This window comes from Thalassophryne amazonica, chromosome 11 (assembly GCF_902500255.1).
Source record: "Thalassophryne amazonica chromosome 11, fThaAma1.1, whole genome shotgun sequence".
NCBI lineage: Eukaryota > Metazoa > Chordata > Actinopteri > Batrachoidiformes > Batrachoididae > Thalassophryne > Thalassophryne amazonica.
The window spans coordinates 108,293,078-108,318,197 of NC_047113.1; the positions used below are offsets into that span (position 1 = coordinate 108,293,078).

At 44.2% G+C, this 25,120-nt stretch overlaps 1 protein-coding gene across 1 annotated transcript in view; it reads right to left on the reverse strand.

Moving 5' to 3' along the window:
* Window positions 1-25,120, reverse strand: part of LOC117519736 (alpha-1,3-mannosyl-glycoprotein 4-beta-N-acetylglucosaminyltransferase B-like) — a 152,910-nt gene that overhangs the window by 16,812 nt on the left and 110,978 nt on the right. The window contains exon 5 of the mRNA XM_034180983.1: window positions 18,976-19,169. Coding sequence (XP_034036874.1) covers window positions 18,976-19,169 — 194 coding nt within the window. The remainder of the gene's footprint in view (window positions 1-18,975; window positions 19,170-25,120) is intronic.

Genomic DNA, 25,120 nt, shown 5'->3' on the forward strand with positions numbered 1-25,120 from the left:
GGCAACATTAGAATAGCTCTGCATTCATTTAAAATGGTTTACCTCATGGGGACGTGATTTTTTGTCCCCATGAGGTCAGAGGTCCCCATGATGTGACTCTGTAAACAGATTTTTGTCCCCATCATGTGATGAAAACCACACACACACACACACACACACACACACACACACACACACACACAAAGTGGGGAAATAAGTATTTGACCCCTGTCAGTTTTGCAGGTTTTCCCATCTACAAAGATGTAGGCGCCTGTAATTTTTATCATAGGTACACTTCAGAATCAGACAGAATCTAAAAAAAAATGCAATAAATCACATTGTATGATTATGAAATGATTAATTTTCATTTTATTGCATGAAATAAGTATTTGACCCCCTAAGAAAAACAGACCTTAATATTTGGTACAGAAACATTTGTTCGCAGTTCCAGAGATCAGATGTTTCCTGTAGTTCTTGACCAAGTTAGCACACTGCAGCAGGAATTTTGGTCCACTCTTCCGTACAGATCTTCTCCAGATCTTTCAGGTTTGGAGTATCAGATTTTCTATCGAGTTCAGGTCTGGAGACTGGCCAGGCCGCTCCAGGACCTTGGAATGCTTCTTACAGAGCCCCTCCTTAGTTGCCCTGGCTGTGTGTTTGGGGTCATTGTCATGCTGGAAGACCCAGCCATGACCCATCTTCAATGCTCTTACTGAGGGAAGGAGGTTGTTTGACAAAATGTCGCAATACATGACCCCATCCATCCTCCCTTCAATACAGTGCAGTTGTCCTGTCCCCTTTGCAGAAGAGCACCCCCAGAGTATGTTTCCACCCCCATGCTTCATGGTTGGGATGGTTTTCTTGGGGTTGTTCTCATCCTCTAAACATGATAAGTGAAGTTGATTCCAAAAAGCTCTATTCTGGTGTCATCTGACCACATGACCTTCTCCCATGCCTCCTCTGGATCATCCAGATGGTCACTGGTGAACTTCAAACGGGCCTGGACATGTGCTGGCTTGAGCAGCGGGACCTTGCTGCCCTGCAGGATTTTAAAACATGACAGCATCATGTGTTACTAATGCAGTGATTTTCAACCTTTTTTGAGCCGCGGCACCCTTTTTATATTTAGAAAACCCTGCGGCACACCACCAACCAAAATAATATAATTCTATTACCTCTGGTTTTGCGCAAAACCCAATTATCGCAATAGAAAATCGATACAGAAAACACTGCATTTCGAAAATCCTCAAGCATTTTGCGCTCTGAACTCAAGTGTTTTTTTTAGACATGTCGACACTTTTATTCACAATAATCTGCCACTCTAATATTCACGGAGCACAGAGGCTGCCTTCAGCGAGCCCAGTTGTGAGCAAGAAGGCCCAAGTCTGACCACGGTGACATCAACGGAGGTCAGGCCGCCTTCCCCGCACACCTCCACAGCCAATGCGGTTTCTCCTTCCCCAGAGGAGCCATGCTCCGTGAGCAGCTGAGATTCACGCTTTAGTCATCATGTGTCTAGGGCTGTCACGATTAGGAATTCCTGGAGACGATTAATTGTCAGACAAATAATTGCGATTGACGAATATATTGTCTATTTTTTTTTTCTTTTTCCCATCTTTATATTCTACTATTGTAGTATAATTACACAACTCTGGAAGAACGCTTGGCTTCTGTGAGCGGAGAAAGTGGGAATGGTGCAACATTTTTATTTTTATTTTCATTTTATAGTCCCAACTTTTTCTGATTTGTGGTTGTTTCTGTTGCATTTCTGAAATTGTTTCTCCTCATCAGTCACGTTTTGTGCTTAAACACTACATTAAGCTCAAGATTGAACAAATAAATACCTTTGGAAAATAACAGCTGTTAAAGTTCAGAGTTCTCACCTGCTTTTTGTGATCTGTGCATCTGAACATTGCTTTTTTTGTGTGTGGCTCAGTTCATTCATATATTCTCATTTTTGAAATATGTTTTTAAAGATATTTGACCGTTTATTTCATCTCATGATCTCATAAATTCAGCATACGATGCGCACATGGTGTGAACAGGACGGTAACGGCAGAATCACACCTTTAGAGAAAGTTCAGAGAGAAGTAAGCTTCACGTTTTGTTTTGTTAACATGTTCACTCGGGTTAAAATCCTCTCTCTGCTCCGCGCTCGCTGCGCACTGATGGTTCTCAGACTGTAACGTGTCGCGCCTGCATTCAGGAATCTCCCTCATGCACCCCCTCCCTCGCAGTCTGCAGCCTGTTGACTCCGCGCACGCACGCACACACACACACACACACACACACACACACACACACACACACACACACACACACACACACACACACACACACACACACACACATCATCTGCCACACTATTACAGCACATACACCCGATTAATGGTGATGTTTGATAATTGCCCACAGCATCCCTGACTATCAATCACGGCACCCTAGGGTGCCGCGGCACCCCGGTTGAGAATCACTGTACTAATGTAATCTTTGTGACTGTGGTCCCAGCTCTCTTCAGGTCATTGACCAGGTCCTCCTGTGTAGTTCTGAGCTTTCTCAGAATCATCCTTACCCCACAAAGTGAGATCTTGCATGGAATCCCAGACCGAGGGAGATTGACAGTCATCTTGTGTTTCTTCCACTTTCTAATAAATCATCATAACAGCTGTTGTCTTCTACCAAGCTGCTTGCCTGTTGTCCTGTAGTCCATCCCAGCCTTGTGCAGGTCTACAGTTTTGTCCCTGGTGTCCTTAGACAGCTCTTTGGTCTTGGCTATGGTGGACAGGTTGGAGTGTGATTGATTGAGTGTGTGAACAGGTGTCTTTTATACAGGTAACAAGTTCAAACAGGTGCAATTAATACAGGTAAAGAGTGCAGAATAAGAGGGCTTCTTAAAGAAAAATTAACAGGTCTGTGTGAGACAGAATTCTTGCTGGTTGGTAGGTGTTCAAATACTTATTTGCAGCAGTAACATACAAATAAATTATTTAAAGTAGACCTGCATTGAAATAAATGCAGTCAGATCTTTGGACCAAAAAATGACATATTTACACATAAGATCCTTCTGAATGTAGTAAAGTAAATCTGCAAGTCCAGATCTGTCATTCAACTGAGAAATCTTAATTTAAAAATGACAAATTTACAGCTAAAATTTAGCCCTCCGCAAAACTGTCATCACATCCGGGACGCTGCCGAGACGTCAGAGAGAAGACCCTCTCCCAGCATGCACTGCGCTTGCCAACTGTAATTTGTGGATTTACGTCAGTTTGCATCTGCACCTTTTTCTTGTCTTATATGGAAGGATCTACTTTTTTTAAAACTTCATATTGTCTTGCGGCACGTTTGGTGAGTACACATTTCTTTTATTCGTGCATGAAAATTATTTTTGGGGACTTTTTCATACGCCCGTTTGATTGAGTGGTGTCGCATTGAAAATCTACTGTCTTTCGCCTCCGGTGTTACCGTCGCGGGGTACGGAGGCGGGACCCACAAAGAATTCAAGTCATTAAAAAGATATAAACCTCGCTCAGCGGCCACGGAGCTCTGTGGCTCCAATTACTGAGACGTGCGGCACTGCGGAAAGTCTGTCCTTGCAGCTACAGGTGTCACCGGCCGCTCCACATCAAAACAGAGAGCGTAGTCTCTGGACTTTTGCCAAGTTGGCTGCACCTCCATTCAGTAGACAGGGACGTGGTGCTGGCTGCACAGCAGACACGGGGGCGGTGTGAGTGGCCCGCTTCGGCGGTTACCGAGCCCGCAGACTTAGTAAGCACAGTGGAGGCAGAGAGCGAGGCGTCGGGGAAGAACAGCGCCCGCTGTAGTTGTCGCCTCTGATCTGAGCATGCAGAGCTGTATCTCACATTCATTGCAGCTTACTTTTGGATACTGAAACCAGGACGTGTATAACAGTAACATTACTAACAGATAAAATCAATTTCAATGCGGGATCGGACTGAAGGCGGGAGTGCTCCGTCTTCTGCTGGACGTCACTGCAATGACCTGGATGTACAAACAGTTTTCGCTGAGGGCCAAATTTTAGCTGCAAATTTGTCATTTTTAAATGAAGATTTCTCCACTGAATTACAAATTTGGGCTTATAGATTTACTTTACTGCATTCATAAGGGTCTTATAAATACACATCAGCTATTTCTTTGTGAGATCTGACCACATTTATTTCAATGCAGGTCTACTTTAAAAATCATACAATGTGATTTTCTGGATTTTTTTATTTTTTAGATTCTGTCTCTCACAGTTGAAGTGTACCTACAATAAAAATTACAGACCTCTACATTCTTTGCAGGTGGGAAAACCTGCAAAACTGACAGGGGGTCAAATACTTACTTTCCCCACTGTGTGTGTGTGCACACATTGATTTGTGATGTTTCAGATGTGTGCTGGTGTCCTTCCTGTGTGGAGTTTGTGTGTTCTCCACGTGTCTTCCTCCCACATCCAAAAACATGCAGCTTAGGTGGACTGGGTGTGTAGGTGTGTCCGTAGGTGTGACTGTGTTTGTCCCTGTGACAGACTGACGTCCTGTCCAGGTTGAAGCCACCTCACGCCCTGTGATTTCTGGAGAGGCTCCAGCCACCGTCACTGGAGTAAGTAGTTGAAGATGCGTGAGTGAGTAGACGTGTGCTGGATGTGACCCGAGATTTGATGACACTTAAGAACCACATGCCTTAATTAATCAGTCTACAGTTAAAACAAACAAACATATTTCAGAATATCTGATGTCAAGTTTGAGTAACCGACTACTTCTGTGGTATAAACACCACAACTCTCTCAGTCTGGTTCAGTGCAAACCACCATCATGAGGAAGACTGCTGACTGGAAAGCTGTCCAGAAGACACTCGTTGACGGTCAACCACAGAAGGTCCTTGCTTGAAAATACCGGCTGTCCAGAGCACCAGATCAAAGCACAGTCACAGAGAGTTGACTGGTAAAGTGTGGACGGAAAAGATGCACAAGCAACAGGGACGACTCTAACACAAGAACCTGGGAGAACTACACCAGCAGTGGACTGAGGCTGGAGATGGGGCTTCAAGAGACAGCACACACAGAGACATGTTCAAGAAATGGACAAAATACAGCTCAAGCCTGGTGTCAAGACACTCCTGAACCAGAGACAGAGACATACAAGAAATGGACAACATGCAACCCGTGCCTGGTTTCAAGACACTCCTGAACCACAGACAGAGACAGCACACACAGAGACATGTCCAAGAAATGGACAACATGCAGCTCGTGTCTGGTGTCAAAACTCTCCTTTTTTCCCCTGTCTGCATATATAGTAATGGTAACTGCCACACTGGCAGAACCATTTATGAACAATAGTGAGACACCGAGGAGACGGTGCCCCAACATAAAACATGCCAGAACAAACCACCACACATGAACAAGCAGTGACAGTGACAGTCTGTTATCTAGTTAGTGAGCAATGATTCCCTAATCTAGGACACCAGAGTCTTGATCCCCTTGAGATCACCCAAAACCAAATTGTGGTGTCGGCCATGGACACGTGACCAGCCACACACAGAGACCCAGATCACAGCTGTATATCCGATCACTACTGTGGCCGGTGTGTTGGGCCAAAATAAAAGTACAGAATCCTACCATAAAACATGGCCACTCCGGCGCGTTGGAAGCCATACGGCCGACTGCAAGCAACGGCGGAAAAGGGCCCAGGATGCAGGGCAGGACGTAGGGTCCCAGGAGGAACCAGGCGAAAAAGGAAAGCGGAAGGGCATCGGGGCCAGGACCACCAGAGCCACTGGGGCAGCATGACGGACCAACAAGAGAGCGGCCCGACAGTGCCGGAGCGCACCCCCGACACCACCCCCCCAACGGAGGCACAGGAAGTAACCCCACACCCGAGGGAAGCACGCAGGGTACCGGCAGGGCCCACCAAGAGGGGGGGGTCCCAGAACCGCACCGCCCCGCCCACGGCCCCAGAGGGAGGAGCGAGCGGTGGCGGTGACGGGGGCAAAACTCTCCTGAACCAGAGACAGTGGACATAGAGACATGTCCAAGACATGGACAACATGCAGCTGGTGCCTGGTTTAAAGACACTCTTGTACCAGAGACAGAGACAGCACACACAGAGACATCCGAGAAATGGACAACATGCAGCTCATGTCTGGTTTCAAGACACTCCTGAACCAGAGACAGAGACAGCACACGCAGAGACGTGTCCAAGAAATGGACAACATGCAGCTCATGTCTGGTTTCAAGACACTCCTGAACCAGAGACACAGACAGCACACGCAGAGACATGTCCAAGAAATGGACAACATGCAGCTCATGCTTGGTGTCAAGACACTCCTGAAACACAGACAGAGACAGCACACACACTGACATGTTCAAGAAATGGACAACATGCAGCTCATGCCCAGTGTCAAGACACTCCTGAACCAGACACAGCACACACAGTTACATGTCCAAGAAATGAACAACATGCAGCTCGTGCCTGATTTCAAGATACTCCTCAACCACAGACAGAGACAGCACACATGGAGACATGTCCAAGAAATGGACAACATGCAGCTTGTGTCTGGTTTCAAGACACTCCTGAACCAGAGACAGAGACAGCACACATAGAGACATGTCCAAGAAATAAACAACATGCAGCTCATGCCTGGTTTCAAGACACTCCTGAACCGCAGACAGAGACAGCACACACACAGACATGTCCAAGAAATGTACAACATGTAGCTCGTGCCTGGTTTCAAGACATTCCTGAACCAGAGACAGAGACAGCACACACAGAGACATCCAAGAAATGGACAACATGCAACTTGTGCCTGGTTTCAAGGCACTCCTGAACCACAGACGACAGGACACACACAGCCATGTCCAAGAAATGGACAACATGCAGCTCATACCTGGTGTCAAGACACTCCTGAACCACAGACAGAGACAACACACACAGAGACATGTCCAAGAAATGGAGAACATGCAGCTCGTGCCTGGTGTCAAAACTCTCCTGAACCAGAGACAGCGCACGAAGAGACATGTGCAAGAAATGGCTGATGGAAAATGGGTCAGAACGGCTGAAAGATATTGCAGAAATCGTTGGAACTGGTTGGAAAATGGGTAATAACAGCTGAAACATATTGCAGAAATCGTTGGGACCAGTTGGAAAATGGGTCATAATGGCTGAAACATATTGCAGAAATCGTTGGGACCGTTTGGAAAATGGGTAATAACGCCTGATACATATTGCAGAAATCATTGGGACCGGTTGGAAAATGGGTAATAATGGCTGGAACATATTGCAGAAAACGTTGGGACATAATGGAAAATGGGTAATAACGGCTTAAACATATTGCAGAAATCACTGGGACCGGTTGGAAAATGTGTAATAACGGCAGAAACATATTGCAGAAAATGTTGGGACATAATGGAAAATGGGTAATAACGACTGAAACATATTGCAGAAAATGTTGGGACATGATGGAAAATGGGTAATAATGGCTGAAACATATTGCAGAAATCGTTGGGACATAATGGAAAATGGGTAATAACGACTAAAACATATTGCAGAAATCGTTGGGACTGGTTGGAAAATGGGTAATAATGGCTGAAACATATTGCAGCAAACGTTGGGACATAATGGAAAATGGGTAATAACGACTGAAACATATTGCAGAAAATGTTGGAACATGATGGAAAATGGGTAATAATGGCTGAAACATATTGCAGAAATCGTTGGGACCGGTTGGAAAATGGGTAATAATGGCTGAAACATATTGCAGAAAATGTAGGGACATAATGGAAAATGGGTAATAACGGCTGAAACATATTGCAGAAAACATTGGGACATAATGGAAAGTGGGTAGTAACGGCTGAAACATATTGCAGAAATCATTGGGACCAGTTGGAAAATGGGTAATAACGGCTGAAACATATTGCAGAAATGTTGGGACATAATGGAAAATGGGTAATAACGGCTGAAACATATTGCAGAAATCATTGGGACCGGTTGGAAAATGGGTAATAACGGCTGAAACATATTGCAGAAATGTTGGGACATAATGGAAAATGGGTAATAACGGCTGAAACATATTGCAGAAATCATTGGGACCGGTTGGAAAATGGGTAATAACGGCTGAAACATATTGCAGAAATGTTGGAACATAATGGAAAATGGGTAATAATGGCTGAACCATATTGCAGAAATCGTTGGGACCGGTTGGAAAATGGGTAATAACGGCTGAAACATATTGCAGAAAATGTTGGGACATGATAGAAAATGGGTAATAATGGCTGAAACATATTGCAGAAAACGTTGGGACATAATGGAAAATGGGTAATAACGGCTGAAACATATTGCAGAAAATGTTGGGACATGATGGAAAATGGGTAATAACGGCTGAAACATATTGCAGAAAATGTTGGGACATGATGGAAAATGGGTAATAACGGCTGAAACATATTCCAGAAAATGTTGGGACATGATGGAAAATGGGTAATAACGGCTGAAACATATTGCAGAAAACGTTGGGACATAATGGAAAGTGGGTAATAATGGCTGAAACATATTGCAGAAAACGTTGGGACATAATGGAAAATGGGTAATAACGGCTGAAACATATTGCAGAAATCGTTGGGACCGGTTGGAAAATGGGTAATAATGGCTGAAACATATTGCAGAAAACGTTGGGACATAATGGAAAATGGGTAATAACGGCTGAAACATATTGCAGAAATCGATGGGACCGGTTGGAAAATGGGTAATAACGGCTGAAACATATTGCAGAAATCATTGGGACCAGTTGGAAAATGGGTAATAATGGCTGAAACATATTGCAGAAAATGTAGGGACATAATGGAAAATGGGTAATAACGGCTGAAACATATTGCAGAAAATGTAGGGACATAATGGAAAATGGGTAATAACGGCTGAAACATATTGCAGAAAACATTGGGACATAATGGAAAGTGGGTAGTAACGGCTGAAACATATTGCAGAAAATGTTGGGACATGATGGAAAATGGGTAATAACGGCTGAAACATATTGCAGAAATCATTGGGACCAGTTGGAAAATGGGTAATAACGGCTGAAACATATTGCAGAAATGTTGGGACATAATGGAAAATGGGTAATAACGGCTGAAACATATTGCAGAAATCATTGGGACCGGTTGGAAAATGGGTAATAACGGCTGAAACATATTGCAGAAATGTTGGAACATAATGGAAAATGGGTAATAACGGCTGAACCATATTGCAGAAATCCTTGGGACCGGTTGGAAAATGGGTAATAACGGCTGAAACATATTGCAGAAAATGTTGGGACATGATAGAAAATGGGTAATAATGGCTGAAACATATTGCAGAAAACGTTGGGACATAATGGAAAATGGGTAATAACGGCTGAAACATATTGCAGAAAATCAATCAATCAATCAATTTTTTTATATAGCGCCAAATCACAACAAACAGTTGCCCCAAGGTGCTTTATATTGTAAGGCAAGGCCATACATTAATTATGTAAAACCCCAACGGTCAAAACGACCCCCTGTGAGCAAGCACTTGGCTACAGTGGGAAGGAAAAACTCCCTTTTAACAGGAAGAAATCTCCAGCAGAACCAGGCTCAGGGAGGGGCAGTCTTCTGCTGGGACTGGTTGGGGCTGAGGGAGAGAACAAGGAAAAAGACATGCTGTGGAGGGGAGCAGAGATCAATCACTAATGATTAAATGCAGAGTGGTGCATACAGAGCAAAAAGAGAAAGAAACAGTGCATCATGGGAACCCCCCAGCAGTCTACGTCTATAGCAGCATAACTAAGGGATGGTTCAGGGTCACCTGATCCAGCCCTAACTATAAGCTTTAGCAAAAAGGAAAGTTTTAAGCCTAATCTTAAAAGTAGAGAGGGTGTCTGTCTCCCTGATCTGAATTGGGAGCTGGTTCCACAGGAGAGGAGCCTGAAAGCTGAAGGCTCTGCCTCCCATTCTACTCTTACAAACCCTAGGAACTACAAGTAAGCCTGCAGTCTGAGAGCGAAGCGCTCTATTGGGGTGATATGGTACTATGAGGTCCCTAAGATAAGATGGGACCTGATTATTCAAAACCTTATAAGTAAGAAGAAGAATTTTAAATTCTATTCTAGAATTAACAGGAAGCCAATGAAGAGAGGCCAATATGGGTGAGATATGCTCTCTCCTTCTAGTCCCCGTCAGTACTCTAGCTGCAGCATTTTGAATTAACTGAAGGCTTTTTAGGGAACTTTTAGGACAACCTGATAATAATGAATTACAATAGTCCAGCCTAGAGGAAATAAATGCATGAATTAGTTTTTCAGCATCACTCTGAGACAAGACCTTTCTGATTTTAGAGATATTGCGTAAATGCAAAAAAGCAGTCCTACATATTTGTTTAATATGCGCTTTGAATGACATATCCTGATCAAAAATGACTCCAAGATTTCTCACAGTATTACTAGAGGTCAGGGTAATGCCATCCAGAGTAAGGATCTGGTTAGACACCATGTTTCTAAGATTTGTGCGGCCAAGTACAATAACTTCAGTGTTATCTGAGTTTAAAAGCAAGAAATTAGAGGGGACATGATGGAAAATGGGTAATAACGGCTGAAACATATTGCAGAAAATGTTGGGACATGATGGAAAATGGGTAATAATGGCTGAAACATATTCCAGAAAATGTTGGGACATGATGGAAAATGGGTAATAACGGCTGAAACATATTGTAGAAAACGTTGGGACATAATGGAAAGTGGGTAATAACGGCTGAAACATATTGCAGAAAACGTTGGGACATAATGGAAAATGGGTAATAACGGCTGAAACATATTGCAGAAATTGTTGGGAACGGTTGGAAAATGGGTAATAACGGCTGAAACATATTGCAGAAAACGTTGGGACATAATGGAAAATGGGTCATAATGGCTGAAACATATTGCAGAAATCGTTGGGACCGGTTGGAAAATGGGTAATACCGGCTGAAACATATTGCAGAAAACGCTGGGACATAATGGAAAATGGGTCATAATGGCTGAAACATATTGCAGAAATCGTTGGGACATGATGAAAAATGGGTAATAATGGCTGAAACATATTCCAGAAAATGTTGGGACATGATGGAAAATGGGTAATAACGGCTGAAACATATTGCAGAAAACGTTGGGACATAATGGAAAGTGGGTAATAATGGCTGAAACATATTGCAGAAAACGTTGGGACATAATGGAAAATGGGTCATAATGGCTGAAACATATTGCAGAAATCGTTGGGACCGGTTGGAAAATGGGTAATAACGGCTAAAACATATTGCAGAAAACGTTGGGGCATAATGGAAAATGGGTAATAACGGCTGAAATATATTGCAGAAAATGTTGGGACATGATAGAAATATGTCTCTTCCTGTTTCAAAAATGGCGGTAGAGAGGCTGTATTTTGTAGCCCAAAAGCAGATTTATGTGTAGAAATATTTCAAGAAGTTCATAATTCAGAGTTTAGAAGAGGAAAGTCTTCGAAATAGAACTGATGTGTTAAAAGGAAATAACTGGAAGTTATTATGGAACAAGGATGAAAAGTTTCCTTTTTTCTTTCAAAGAGCTGAGTGAGGCGGTCGAGGCGGGTGCAAATACAACCCCAGGACAGGATCAGATTTGTTATAAGCTTCTGCAACATCTGGATGATCTCGTGTTGGAGGAGATCCTTGCTCTGTTTAATTATATTTGGGAGGATGGTTCATTACCAAAGGGTTGGAAGCATTCAACAGTAATTCCCATCTTGAAGCCAGGTAAGGATCCTGCCTCTCTATTGTCTGTCCTGTCTCTATTGATAGCTTTAACTTCAGTCCTCTGTAAGGTGATGGAGAGAATGGTCACTAACAGGTTAATGTATTTTGTGGAAGTTTATGAGTTTTTTTTTTTTGTTAATTATATTAGAATGGTTTTAGAATCGGTAGAAATACAATGGACTCCGGTGCGGTGCTGGATCAGGATATTCCGAAAGCTGTTATTAACATGGAGGCTGTAGTTGCAGTTTTTCTTGATATTGAAAAGCTTACGACAGCATGTGGCAGAGGGGCTGTTAATTAAGCTGTTTGATGCAGGCATAAGGGGGAGAATGTTTTTTTGGATCAAAGACTTCCTCAGCTGTCAAAGACTGTGAGCATATTGGCATTTAACTCTTTTTGTGTAGCTGATCTGCATTATTGGGTTCATTCAGACTTTCCCTTGGTAAAAATCATAACAGAAACATATTCCAGAAAACGCTGGGACCGGAGCTATTTCCCAGCAAACATTTCCACGTTGGTATGATGGTGTGTCAACGTGCCAGTTTGGGCACCGTGACGTTACACTGTGGTGTTGTCATGGCATAATTGTGTAGATTCACCAGCTAGGTCATGGAGGGGCATTGTGTTGTAACCTTCTCACAAATGTCTATTGCGGTGTGCAGTTTCTGCACTCGCAGTCAGAGTGCCGTAAATTTCATCAAACTCTCACTGAAACAACAAAACATCCAGTTTGCTGCCAACATGTAAATACAGCCTGAGGAAAAATGTGATTATAAAACACAAAACTTTAAAACATATACACTTTAAAATAGAATATGTCTTCAATGTCTGATGTTGTTTTTATTGTCAGTACTGTTTTTCAGGACCAACACATTTGTTTGAGTGTCTTTTATCTTTCACAGTTAAATTGAATTTCCGTGTCCCACCTGCACTCCGTCAGTCATCATGGATTTCTGCAGTTTTCTGGGTCTCTGTGCTGGTTTTTTCTACTTGTTTTTAATTTGACATATTTCATAGTCTTCTTGGCTCTTGGAAGCCTGTTTCTGCTTTTCCTGAAATGTTGGATTTTTTTTACTTTGGGTCGGCCTCGAAGAGATTCTGGCAAACCGTCCGACGCCTCAGGAAGCGGAAGCAGCTGTCCAGCAGCACTGTTTACGGTGTGGGTGGGGAGCTGTTGACCCTGACTGGGGATGTTGTCGGGCGGTGGAAGGAGTACTCCGAGGATCTCCTCAATCCCATCGTCACGTCTTCCGAAGAGGAAGCAGAGACTGGGGACTCAGAGGCAGACTCATCCATTACCCAGGCCGAAGTCACCAAGGTGGTTAGAAAGCTCCTGGGGTGGATGAAATCCGTCTTGAGTACCTTAAGTCTCTGGATGTTGTGGGGCTGTCTTGGCTGACACGCCTCTGCAACATCGCGTGGCGATCGAGGACAGTGCCTCTGGATTGGCAGACCGGGGTGGTGGTCCCTCTGTTTAAGAAGGGGGACCGGAGGGTGTGTTCCAACTATAGGGGGATCATACTCCTCAGCCTCCCCGGTAAGGTCTATTCCAGAGTACTGGAGAGGAGAATTCGACCAATGGTCGAACCTCGGATTCAGGAGGAGCAGTGTGGTTTTCGTCCTGGTCGCGGCACACTGGACCAGCTCTACACGCTCCATTGGGTGCTCGAGGGTTCATGGGAGTTCGTCCAACCAGTACACATGTGTTTTGTGGATCTGGAGAAGGCGTTCGACTGTGTCCCTCTGGGCACCCTGTGGGGAGTGCTCCGGGAGTACGGGGTCCGGGGTCCTTTGCTGAGGGCTATCCGGTCCCTGTACAACCACAGCAGGAGCTTGGTTCACATTGCCGGTAGTAAATCAAACCTGTTTCCAGTGCACGTTGGCCTCCGCCAGGGCTGCCCTTTGTCACCGGTTCTGTTCATTATTTTTATGGACAGAATTTCTGGGCGCAGCCAGGGTGTAGAGGTTGGTCTGGTTTGGGAACCACAGAATCTCGTCTCTGCTGTTTGCAGACGATGTGGTTCTGTTGGCTTCGTCAAATCAGGACCTTCAGCGTGCACTGGGGCAGTTTGCAGCCGAGTGTGAAGCGTCCAGGATGAAAATCAGCACCTCCAAATCCGAGGCCATGGTTCTCGACCAGAAAAAGGTGCTTTGCCATCTTCAGGTCGGTGGAGTGTCCTTGCCTCAAGTGGAGGAGTTTAAGTATCTCAGGGTCTTGTTCACGAGTGAGGGACGGATGGAGCGTGAGATCGATAGACGGATCGGTGCAGCATCTGCAGTGATGCGGTCGCTGTATCGGACCGTCGTGGTGAAGAGAGAGCTGAGTAGGGGGGCAAAGCTCTCGATTTACCGATCGATCTACGTTCCGATCCTCACCTATGGTCATGAGATTTGGCTCATGACTGAAAGAACGAGATTGCGAATACAAGCGGCCGAGATGAGTTTCCTCCGCAGGGTGGCTGGGCGCTCCCTTAGAGATAGGGTGAGGAGCTCGGTCACTCGGGAGGAGCTCGGAGTCGAGCCGCTGCTCCTCCATGTCGAAAGGAGTCAGTTGAGGTGGCTCGGGCATCTTTTCCGGATGCCCCCTGGACGCCTCGCTGGAGAGGTGTTCCGGGCATGTCCCACTGGGAGGAGGCCCCGGGGAAGACCCAGGACATGCTGGAGGGACTTCATCTCTCGGCTGGCTTGGGAACGCCTCGAGCTGGGGGAGGTGTGTGTGGATCGGGAGGTCTGGGCGGCTTTGTTTGAGCTGCTGCCCCCGCAACCTGACTCCGGATAAAGCGGAAGAAAATGGATGGATGGATGGATGGTTTAGAGTTTGTTTTTAAGACGTTTGAGACAATTGGTCCTCCCTGCTTGTTTTATCTCTTTAAATTCTTTAAATAAGTTCTTGACATGCGGCACCTCGTCCGATCTCAGTGGCGCACACTCTTGTCAGGGACTTAGGGCCATTTGTACAGTAGGATTTCAATTTTTTAAATTCAAAATGTCTTGAAGCGTTTGTGATGAAATTTTAATTTGAGATGTTCAGAAAAAAGTTAGTAAATATTGTTGATATTTGCCTTTAACAGTCTCACTTTATGACATCACTATGAAGTGGACAAAAGTCACAGCTCTGTTTTTCTTGTCTAATATTTGAGTATTGAATACAGACTGAGTGGTTCTGGCTGGAGTCAGCTGCTGTCATTCAACGTGTGCAGTAGCCACGCCCCCTAATGTTGATACCTGCATCACTGCTGTTATTTAACTTGCAGATTATATTCTTGTTTATTTTTGTGAATCGAAAGGTGTCGACGAACAATCAATCAATCAATTTTTTTATATAGCGCCAGATCACAACAAACAGTTGCCCCAAGGCGCTTTATATTGTAAGGCAAGGCCATACAATAATGATGTAAAACCCCAACGGTCAAAACGACCCCCTGTGAGCAAGCACTTGGCTACAGTGGGAAGGAAAAACTCCCTTTTAACAGGAAGAAACCTCCAGCAGAACCAGGCTCAGGGAGGGGCAGTCTTCTGCTGGGACTGGTTGGGGCTGAGGGAGAGAACCAGGAAAAAGACATGCTGTGGAGGGGAGCAGAGATCGATCACTAATGATTAAATGCAGAGTGGTGCATACAGAGCAAAAAGAGAAAGAAACAGTGCATCATGGGAACCCCCCAGCAGTCTAAGTCTATAGCAGCATAACTAAGGGATGGTTCAGGGTCACCTGATCCAGCCCTAACTATAAGCTTTAGCAAAAAGGAAAGTTTTAAGCCTAATCTTAAAAGTAGAGAGGGTGTCTGTCTCCCTGATCTGAATTGGGAGCTGGTTCCACAGGAGAGGAGCCTGAAAGCTGAAGGCTCTGCCTCCCATTCTACTCTTACAAACCCTAGGAACTACAAGTAAGCCTGCAGTCTGAGAGCGAAGCGCTCTATTGGGGTGATATGGTACTACGAGGTCCCTAAGATAAGATGGGACCTGATTATTCAAAACCTTATAAGTAAGAAGACGAATTTTAAATTCTATTCTAGAATGAACAGGAAGCCAATGAAGAGAGGCCAATATGGGTGAGATATGCTCTCTCCTTCTAGTCCCCGTCAGTACTCTAGCTGCAGCATTTTGAATTTTTGAAGGCTTTTTAGGGAACTTTTAGGACAACCTGATAATAATGAATTACAATAGTCCAGCCTAGAGGAAATAAATGCATGAATTAGTTTTTCAGCATCACTCTGAGACAAGACCTTTCTGATTTTAGAGATATTGCGTAAATGCAAAAAAGCAGTCCTACATATTTGTTCAATATGCACTTTGAATGACATATCCTGATCAAAAATGACTCCAAGATTTCTCACAGTATTACTAGAGGTCAGGGTAATGCCATCCAGAGTAAGGATCTGGTTAGACACCATGTTTCTAAGATTTGTGGGGCCAAGTACAATAACTTCAGTTTTATCTGAGTTTAAAAGCAGGAAATTAGAGGTCATCCATGTCTTTATGTCTGTAAGACAATCCTGCAGTTTAGCTAATTGGTGTGTGTCCTCTGGCTTCATGGATAGATAAAGCTGGGTATCATCTGCGTAACAATGAAAATTTAAGCAATACCGTCTAATAATACTGCCTAAGGGAAGCATGTATAAAGTGAATAAAATTGGTCCTAGCACAGAACCTTGTGGAACTCCATAATTAACTTTAGTCTGTGAAGAAGATTCCCCATTTACATGAACAAATTGTAATCTATTAGACAAATATGATTCAAACCACCGCAGCGCAGTGCCTTTAATACCTATGACATGCTCTAATCTCTGTAATAAAATTTTATGGTCAACAGTATCAAAAGCAGCACTGAGGTCTAACAGAACAAGCACAGAGATGAGTCCACTGTCCGAGGCCATAAGAAGATCATTTGTAACCTTCACTAATGCAACAGACTCTTTTTCCAGGCTAAGTGAAGATCTTCTAAATTAGTGAGACGCCATTTCCTCTCCAACTTACAGGTTATCTGCTTTAAGCTACGAGTTTGTGAGTTATACCACGGAGTCAGGCACTTCTGATTTAAAGCTCTCTTTTTTAGAGCTACAGCATCCAAAGTTGTCTTCAATGAGGATGTAAAACTATTGACGAGATACTCTATCTCACTTACAGAGTTTAGGTAGCTACTCTGCACTGTGTTGGTATATGGCATTAGAGAACATAAAGAAGGAATCATATCCTTAAACTAGTTACAGCGCTTTCTGAAAGACTTCTAGTGTAATGAAACTTATTCCCCACTGCTGGGTAGTCCATCAGAGTAAATGTAAATGTTATTAAGAAATGATCAGACAGAAGGGAGTTTTCAGGGAATACTGTTAAGTCTTCAATTTCCATACCATAAGTCAGAACAAGATCTAAGATATGATTAAAGTGGTGGGTGGACTCATTTACTTTTTGAGCAAAGCCAATAGAGTCTAATAATAGATTAAATGCAGTGTTGAGGCTGTCATTCTCAGCATCTGTGTGGATGTTAAAATCGCCCACTATAATTATCTTATCTGAGCTAAGCACTAAGTCAGACAAAAGGTCTGAAAATTCACAGAGAAACTCACAGTAACGACCAGGTGGACGATAGATAATAACAAATAAAACTGGTTTTTGGGACTTCCAATTTGGATGGACAAGACTAAGAGTCAAGCTTTCAAATGAATTAAAGCTCTGTCTGGGTTTTTGATTAATTAATAAGCTGGAATGGAAGATTGCTGCTAATCCTCCGCCCCGGCCCGTGCTACGACCATTCTGACAGTTAGTGTGACTCGGGGGTGTTGACTCATTTAAACTAACATATTCATCCTGCTGTAACCAGGTTTCTGTTAGGCAGAATAAATCAATATGTTGATCAATTATTATATCATTTACCAACAGGGACTTAGAAGAGAGAGACCTAATGTTTAATAGACCACATTTAACTGTTTTAGTCTGTGGTGCAGTTGAAGGTGCTATATTATTTTTTCTTTTTGAATTTTTATGCTTAAATAGATTTTTGCTGGTTATTGGTGGTCTGGGAGCAGGCACCGTCTCTACGGGGATGGGGTAATGAGGGGATGGCAGGGGGAGAGAAGCTGCAGAGAGGTGTGTAAGACTACAACTCTGCTTCCTGGTCCCAACCCTGGATAGTCACGGTTTGGAGGATTTAAGAAAATTGGCCAGATTTCTAGAAATGAGAGCTGCTCCATCCAAAGTGGGATGGATGCCGTCTCTCCTAACAAGACCAGGTTTTCCCCAGAAGCTTTGCCAATTATCTATGAAGCCCACCTCATTTTTTGGACACCACTCAGACAGCCAGCAATTCAAGGAGAACATGCGGCTAAACATGTCATTCCCGGTCTGATTGGGGAGGGGCCCAGAGAAAACTACAGAGTCCGACATTGTTTTTGCAAAGTTACACACCGATTTAATGTTAATTTTAGTGACCTCCAATTGGCGTAACCGGGTGTCATTACTGCCGACGTGAATTACAATCTTACCAAATTTACGCTTAGCCTTAGCCAGCAGTTTCAAATTTCCTTCAATGTCGCCTGCTCTGGCCCCCGGAAGACAATTGACTATGGTTGCTGGTGTCGCTAACTTCACATTTCGCAAAACAGAGTCGCCAATAACCAGAGTTTGATCCTCGGCGGGTGTGTCGTCGAGTGGGGAAAAACGGTTAGAGATGTGAACGGGTTGGTGGTGTACACGGGGCTTCTGTTTAGGGCTACGCTTCCTCCTCACAGTCACCCAGTCAGCCTGCTTTCCTGGCTGCTCGGGATCTGCCAGGGGGTAACTAACGGCGGCTAAGCTACCTTGGTCCGCACCGACTACAGGGGCCTGGCTAGCTGTAGAATTTTCCACGGTGCGGAGCCGAGTCTCCAATTCGCCCAGCCTTGCCTCCAAAGCTACGAATAAGCTACACTTATTACAAGTACCGTTACTGCTAAAGGAGGCCGAGGAATAACTAAACATTTCACACCCAGAGCAGAAAAGTGCGGGAGAGACAGGAGAAGCCGCCATGCTAAATCGGCTAAGAGCTAGTAGCTACGCTAAGCTAGCGGATTCCTAAAAACACGCAAAGTGAATAATGTGTAAATAATTTAGAGGTGATTCAGCAGAAGGAGTGCTTTAGTTAAGGCACGTAAAGATTACACTGTGAAACAAATCGTAATCTAGATAACTAGATCAATCTAACTGCGCAGATTAAACAGCTAACAGATACAGAAAAAAACCAACATATCATACTGACCCAGAAATGTTTGCTGGCTGGGTGAAGTTGAAGAGGATGTAGTCACCCTGGACAGGTGTTAAGGCCCAGAAGAAGTCCTGGCCGTGGTACGCCCTGTGCAAGCTGTGCTCCTGGTAATGCTTCAAGCTGCTGCCCAGACTGGCTTCGGGGTTCCTGTGGGGTCGGTACAGCTTCTGGTTCCCAAAGTCTCGATCCTGGAGTGCAGCAGCACATGTACGTATCACAGCATTAGCACAGTTTCTATTTTAGTAATCAGCACCAAGTCTTCCTAATGACTGCACTGGTTAACGGGTTTCACACCAGGCCAATACAGAGATGGGTCATGAAGACGCTGAGTTTTGCAGCCAAATGCCACAATACACTGACGGACGCATTTAATTCAACATTTAATAAAATTTAATAATTTAATTTAATATAAAAATTTAAACATGTTTAATTGTTTCACGGCTTTGCAGCGTAGAGCACTGGATGCAGAAAGGAAGTAGTTTTCACACAAGGTCACGCAGCTCAATGATACTTAATGTGACTGGGTGCCACACCCACACAATATAATGCTACCCGACGCCAATTTCTGATTCCTGCTGTGCTCTATTGTTGACGAGCTATAAATCACACAGCCTGGGTGCAGCTCCTCGGCGCTCTCACCTCCTCATAAGTTCTCTCATGATTGTGTGAAATAAACTCCATTAACTCCTGCTCACAGACCAATTGTCAGGTAGAGGACATGTTCACATCCAGTGTCCTCATGGAGGACATCTCCACGTCCACTCACGGATGGATTGCACACACATGATCACCAGCTGCAGCTCCACAGTCACAGAAATCAGGGCGCATACCTGCAGCACTGCACAAGAATCAATCAATCAATCAATTTTTTTTTATATAGCGCCAAATCACAACAAACAGTTGCCCCAAGGCGCTAAAAGAAGAAGAAAGAAGTAGAACAAAAATCAGGGCGCACACCTGCAGCGCTCCACAAGAAGAAAGAAGAACTAGAACAAAAATCAGGGCGCACACCTGCAGTACTGCACAAGAAGAAAGAAGAACTAGAATAAAAATCAGGGAGCTCACCTGCAGCGCTCCACAAGAAGAAAGAAGGACTAGAATAAAAATCAGGGGGCTCACCTGCAGCGCTCCACAAGAAGAAAGAAGAACTAGAATAAAAATCAGGGCGCACACCTGCAGTGCTACATAAGAAAAAAGAAAAAGTAGAAGGGAAATCAGAGTGCACACCTGCAGTGCTGCACAAGGCAAAAGAAAAAGTAGAAGGGAAATCAGAGTGCATACCTGCAGCGCTGCACAAGAAGAAAGAAAAAGTCGAAGGGAAATCAAAGTGCACACCTGCAGCGCTGCACAAGAAGAAAGAAAAAGTAGAAGGGAAATCAAAGTGCACACCTGCAGCGCTGCACAAGAAGAAAGAAAAAGTAGAAGTGAAATCAGGGCGCAGACCTGCAGCGCAACACAAGAAGAAATATAAACAAGAAGAGAAATCAGAGTGCACACCTGCAGCGCTGCACAGGAAAAAGAAAAACTAGAAGAGAAATCAAAGTGCACACCTGCAGCGCTGCACAAGAAGAAAGATAAATGAGAAGAGAAATCTGAGCGCACACCTGCAGCGCTGCACAAGAAGAAAGATAAACTAGAAGAGAAATCAGAGCGCAGACCTGCAGCGCTGCACAAGAAGAAAGAAGAACTAGAATAAAAATCGGGGAGCTCACCTGCAGCGCTCCACAAGAAGAAAGAAGAACTAGAATAAAAATCGGGGCGCACACCTGCAGCGCTGCACAAGAAGAAAGAAGAACTAGAATAAAAATCGGGGCGCACACCTGCAGCGCTCCACAAGAAGAAAGAAGAACTAGAATAAAAATCAGGGCGCACACCTGCAGCGCTCCACAAGAAGAAAGAAGAACTAGAATAAATATCAGGGCGCACACCTGCAGCGCTCCACAAGAAGAAAGAAGAACTAGAATAAAAATCAGGGCGCACACCTGCAGTGCTACACAAGAAGAAAGAAGAACTAGAATAAAAATCAGGGCGCACACCTGCAGTGCTCCACAAGAAGAAAGAAGAACTAGAATAAAAATCAGGGCACACACCTGCAGTGCTACATAAGAAAAAAGAAAAAGTAGAAGGGAAATCAGAGTGCACACCTGCAGTGCTGCAAAAGACAAAAGAAAAAGTAGAAGGGAAATCAGAGTGCACACCTGCAGCGCTGCACAAGAAGAAAGAAAAAGTCGAAGGGAAATCAAAGTGCACACCTGCAGCGCTGCACAAGAAGAAAGAAAAAGTCGAAGGGAAATCAAAGTGCACATCTGCAGCGCTGCACAAGAAGAAAGAAAAAGTAGAAGTGAAATCAGGGTGCAGACCTGCAGCGCAACACAAGAAGAAATATAAACAAGAAGAGAAATCAGAGCGCACACCTGCAGCGCTGCACAGGAAAAAGAAAAACTAGAAGAGAAATCAAAGTGCACACCTGCAGCGCTGCACAAGAAGAAAGATAAATGAGAAGAGAAATCAGAGCGCACACCTGCAGGGCTGCACAAGAAGAAAGATAAACTAGAAGAGAAATCAGAGTGCAGACCTGCAGCGCTGCACAAGAACAAATATAACTAGAAGAGAAATCAGAGTGCACACCTGCAGCGCTGCACAAAAACAAAATTAAACAAGAAGAGAAATCAGAGTGCACACTTGCAGTGCTGCACAAGAACAAATATAACTAGAAGAGAAATCAGAGTGCACACCTGCAGCGCTGCACAGGAAAAAGAAAAACTAGAAGAGAAATCAGGGCGCACACCTGCAGCGCTCCACAAGAAGAAAGAAGAACTAGAATAAATATCAGGGCGCACACCTGCAGCGCTCCACAAGAAGAAAGAAGAACTAGAATAAAAATCAGGGCGCACACCTGCAGTGCTACACAAGAAGAAAGAAGAACTAGAATAAAAATCAGGGCGCACACCTGCAGTGCTCCACAAGAAGAAAGAAGAACTAGAATAAAAATCAGGGCGCACACCTGCAGTGCTACATAAGAAAAAAGAAAAAGTAGAAGGGAAATCAGAGTGCACACCTGCAGTGCTGCAAAAGACAAAAGAAAAAGTAGAAGGGAAATCAGAGTGCACACCTGCAGCGCTGCACAAGAAGAAAGAAAAAGTCGAAGGGAAATCAAAGTGCACACCTGCAGCGCTGCACAAGAAGAAAGAAAAAGTCGAAGGGAAATCAAAGTGCGCACCTGCAGCGCTGCACAAGAAGAAAGATAAATGAGAAGAGAAATCAGAGCGCACACCTGCAGGGCTGCACAAGAAGAAAGATAAACTAGAAGAGAAATCAGAGTGCAGACCTGCAGCGCTGCACAAGAACAAATATAACTAGAAGAGAAATCAGAGTGCACACCTGCAGCGCTGCACAAAAACAAAATTAAACAAGAAGAGAAATCAGAGTGCACACCTGCAGTGCTGCACAAGAACAAATATAACTAGAAGAGAAATCAGAGTGCACACCTGCAGCGCTGCACAGGAAAAAGAAAAACTAGAAGAGAAATCAAAGTGCACACCTGCAGCGCTGCACAAGAACAAAGATAAATGAGAAGAGAAATTAGAGCGCACACCTGCAGCGCTGCACAAGAAGAAAGATAAATGAGAAGAGAAATCTGAGCGCACACCTGCAGCGCTGCACAAGAAGAAAGATAAACTAGAAGAGAAATCAGAGCGCAGACCTGCAGCGCTGCACAAGAAGAAAGAAGAACTAGAATAAAAATCGGGGCGCTCACCTGCAGCGCTCCACAAGAAGAAAGAAGAACTAGAATAAAAATCGGGGCGCACACCTGCAGCGCTGCACAAGAAGAAAGAAGAACTAGAATAAAAATCGGGGCACACACCTGCAGCGCTCCACAAGAAGAAAGAAGAACTAGAATAAAAATCAGGGCGCACACCTGCAGCGCTCCACAAGAAGAAAGAAGAACTAGAATAAATATCAGGGCGCACACCTGCAGCGCTCCACAAGAAGAAAGAAGAACTAGAATAAATATCAGGGCGCACACCTGCAGCGCTCCACAAGAAGAAAGAAGAACTAGAATAAAAATCAGGGCGCACACCTGCAGCGCTACACAAGAAGAAAGAAGAACTAGAATAAAAATCAGGGCGCACACCTGCAGTGCTCCACAAGAAGAAAGAGGAACTAGAATAAAAATCAGGGCGCACACCTGCAGTGCTACATAAGAAAAAAGAAAAAGTAGAAGGGAAATCAGAGTGCACACCTGCAGTGCTGCACAAGAACAAATATAACTAGAAGAGAAATCAGAGTGCACACCTGCAGCGCTGCACAGGAAAAAGAAAAACTAGAAGAGAAATCAAAGTGCACACCTGCAGCGCTGCACAAGAACAAAGATAAATGAGAAGAGAAATTAGAGCGCACACCTGCAGCGCTGCACAAGAAGAAAGATAAATGAGAAGAGAAATATGAGCGCACACCTGCAGCGCTGCACAAGAAGAAAGATAAACTAGAAGAGAAATCAGAGCGCAGACCTGCAGCGCTGCACAAGAAGAAAGAAGAACTAGAATAAAAATCGGGGAGCTCACCTGCAGCGCTCCACAAGAAGAAAGAAGAACTAGAATAAAAATCGGGGCGCACACCTGCAGCGCTGCACAAGAAGAAAGAAGAACTAGAATAAAAATCGGGGCGCACACCTGCAGCGCTCCACAAGAAGAAAGAAGAACTAGAATAAAAAACAGGGCGCACACCTGCAGCGCTCCACAAGAAGAAAGAAGAACTAGAATAAATATCAGGGCGCACACCTGCAGCGCTCCACAAGAAGAAAGAAGAACTAGAATAAATATCAGGGCGCACACCTGCAGCGCTCCACAAGAAGAAAGAAGAACTAGAATAAAAATCAGGGCGCACACCTGCAGTGCTCCACAAGAAGAAAGAAAAAGTAGAAGGGAAATCAGAGTGCACACCTGCAGTGCTGCAAAAGACAAAAGAAAAAGTAGAAGGGAAATCAGAGTGCACACCTGCAGCGCTGCACAAGAAGAAATATAAACAAGAAGAGAAATCAGAGCGCACACCTGCAGCGCTGCACAGGAAAAAGAAAAACTAGAAGAGAAATCAAAGTGCACACCTGCAGCGCTGCACAAGAAGAAAGAAAAAGTCGAAGGGAAATCAAAGTGCACATCTGCAGCGCTGCGCAAGAAGAAAGAAAAAGTAGAAGTGAAATCAGGGTGCAAACCTGCAGCGCAACACAAGAAGAAATATAAACAAGAAGAGAAATCAGAGCGCACACCTGCAGCGCTGCACAGGAAAAAGAAAAACTAGAAGAGAAATCAAAGTGCACACCTGCAGCGCTGCACAAGAAAAAAGATAAATGAGAAGAGAAATCAGAGCGCACACCTGCAGGGCTGCACAAGAAGAAAGATAAACTAGAAGAGAAATCAGAGTGCAGACCTGCAGCGCTGCACAAAAACAAAATTAAAGAAGAGAAATCAGAGTGCACACCTGCAGTGCTGCACAAGAACAAATATAACTAGAAGAGAAATCAGAGTGCACACCTGCAGCGCTGCACAAGAACAAATATAACTAGAAGAGAAATCAGAGTGCACACCTGCAGCGCTGCACAAAAACAAAATTAAACAAGAAGAGAAATCAGAGCGCACACCTGCTCATTACAGCCTGGCTGCAGCGCCTCGGCGCTTTTACCTCCTCAAGCTTCTCCAACCCCCCCCCCCACACTGCCCGTTGCACGCAACTGATGCAGACATTGCTGCGTTATTAAATATGCAGCATACGCAACTTGAATCAGGCCTGTGTGAAAGAGGCTTTAGAGGCTCTGGACCTTACAGTTACAGTAAGTCAAGGCAAGCAGCCACACTGCAGGAGACAAGTTCTCAGATGTTCTCCTGCAGCTTGCTGCACTGCACATGCAAGTTTTGTAATGGGAAACTGGGGCCATTTTCCCACTGAAACTTAAAAAATTTTTAACTCTCTGAAACACTACTGCATTTTGAGGGCCAATTTTGTGAAGTAACATTATGTTGCATAACAAAACAATCGAGCTCAAAAAATGAAATGGAAATAATTGATTCTGAATTTTAAGAATCAGAATCAAATTTTGAATCAATACCAAGTTCTGTGTCTGTGTATGTATGTCTGTTTATGT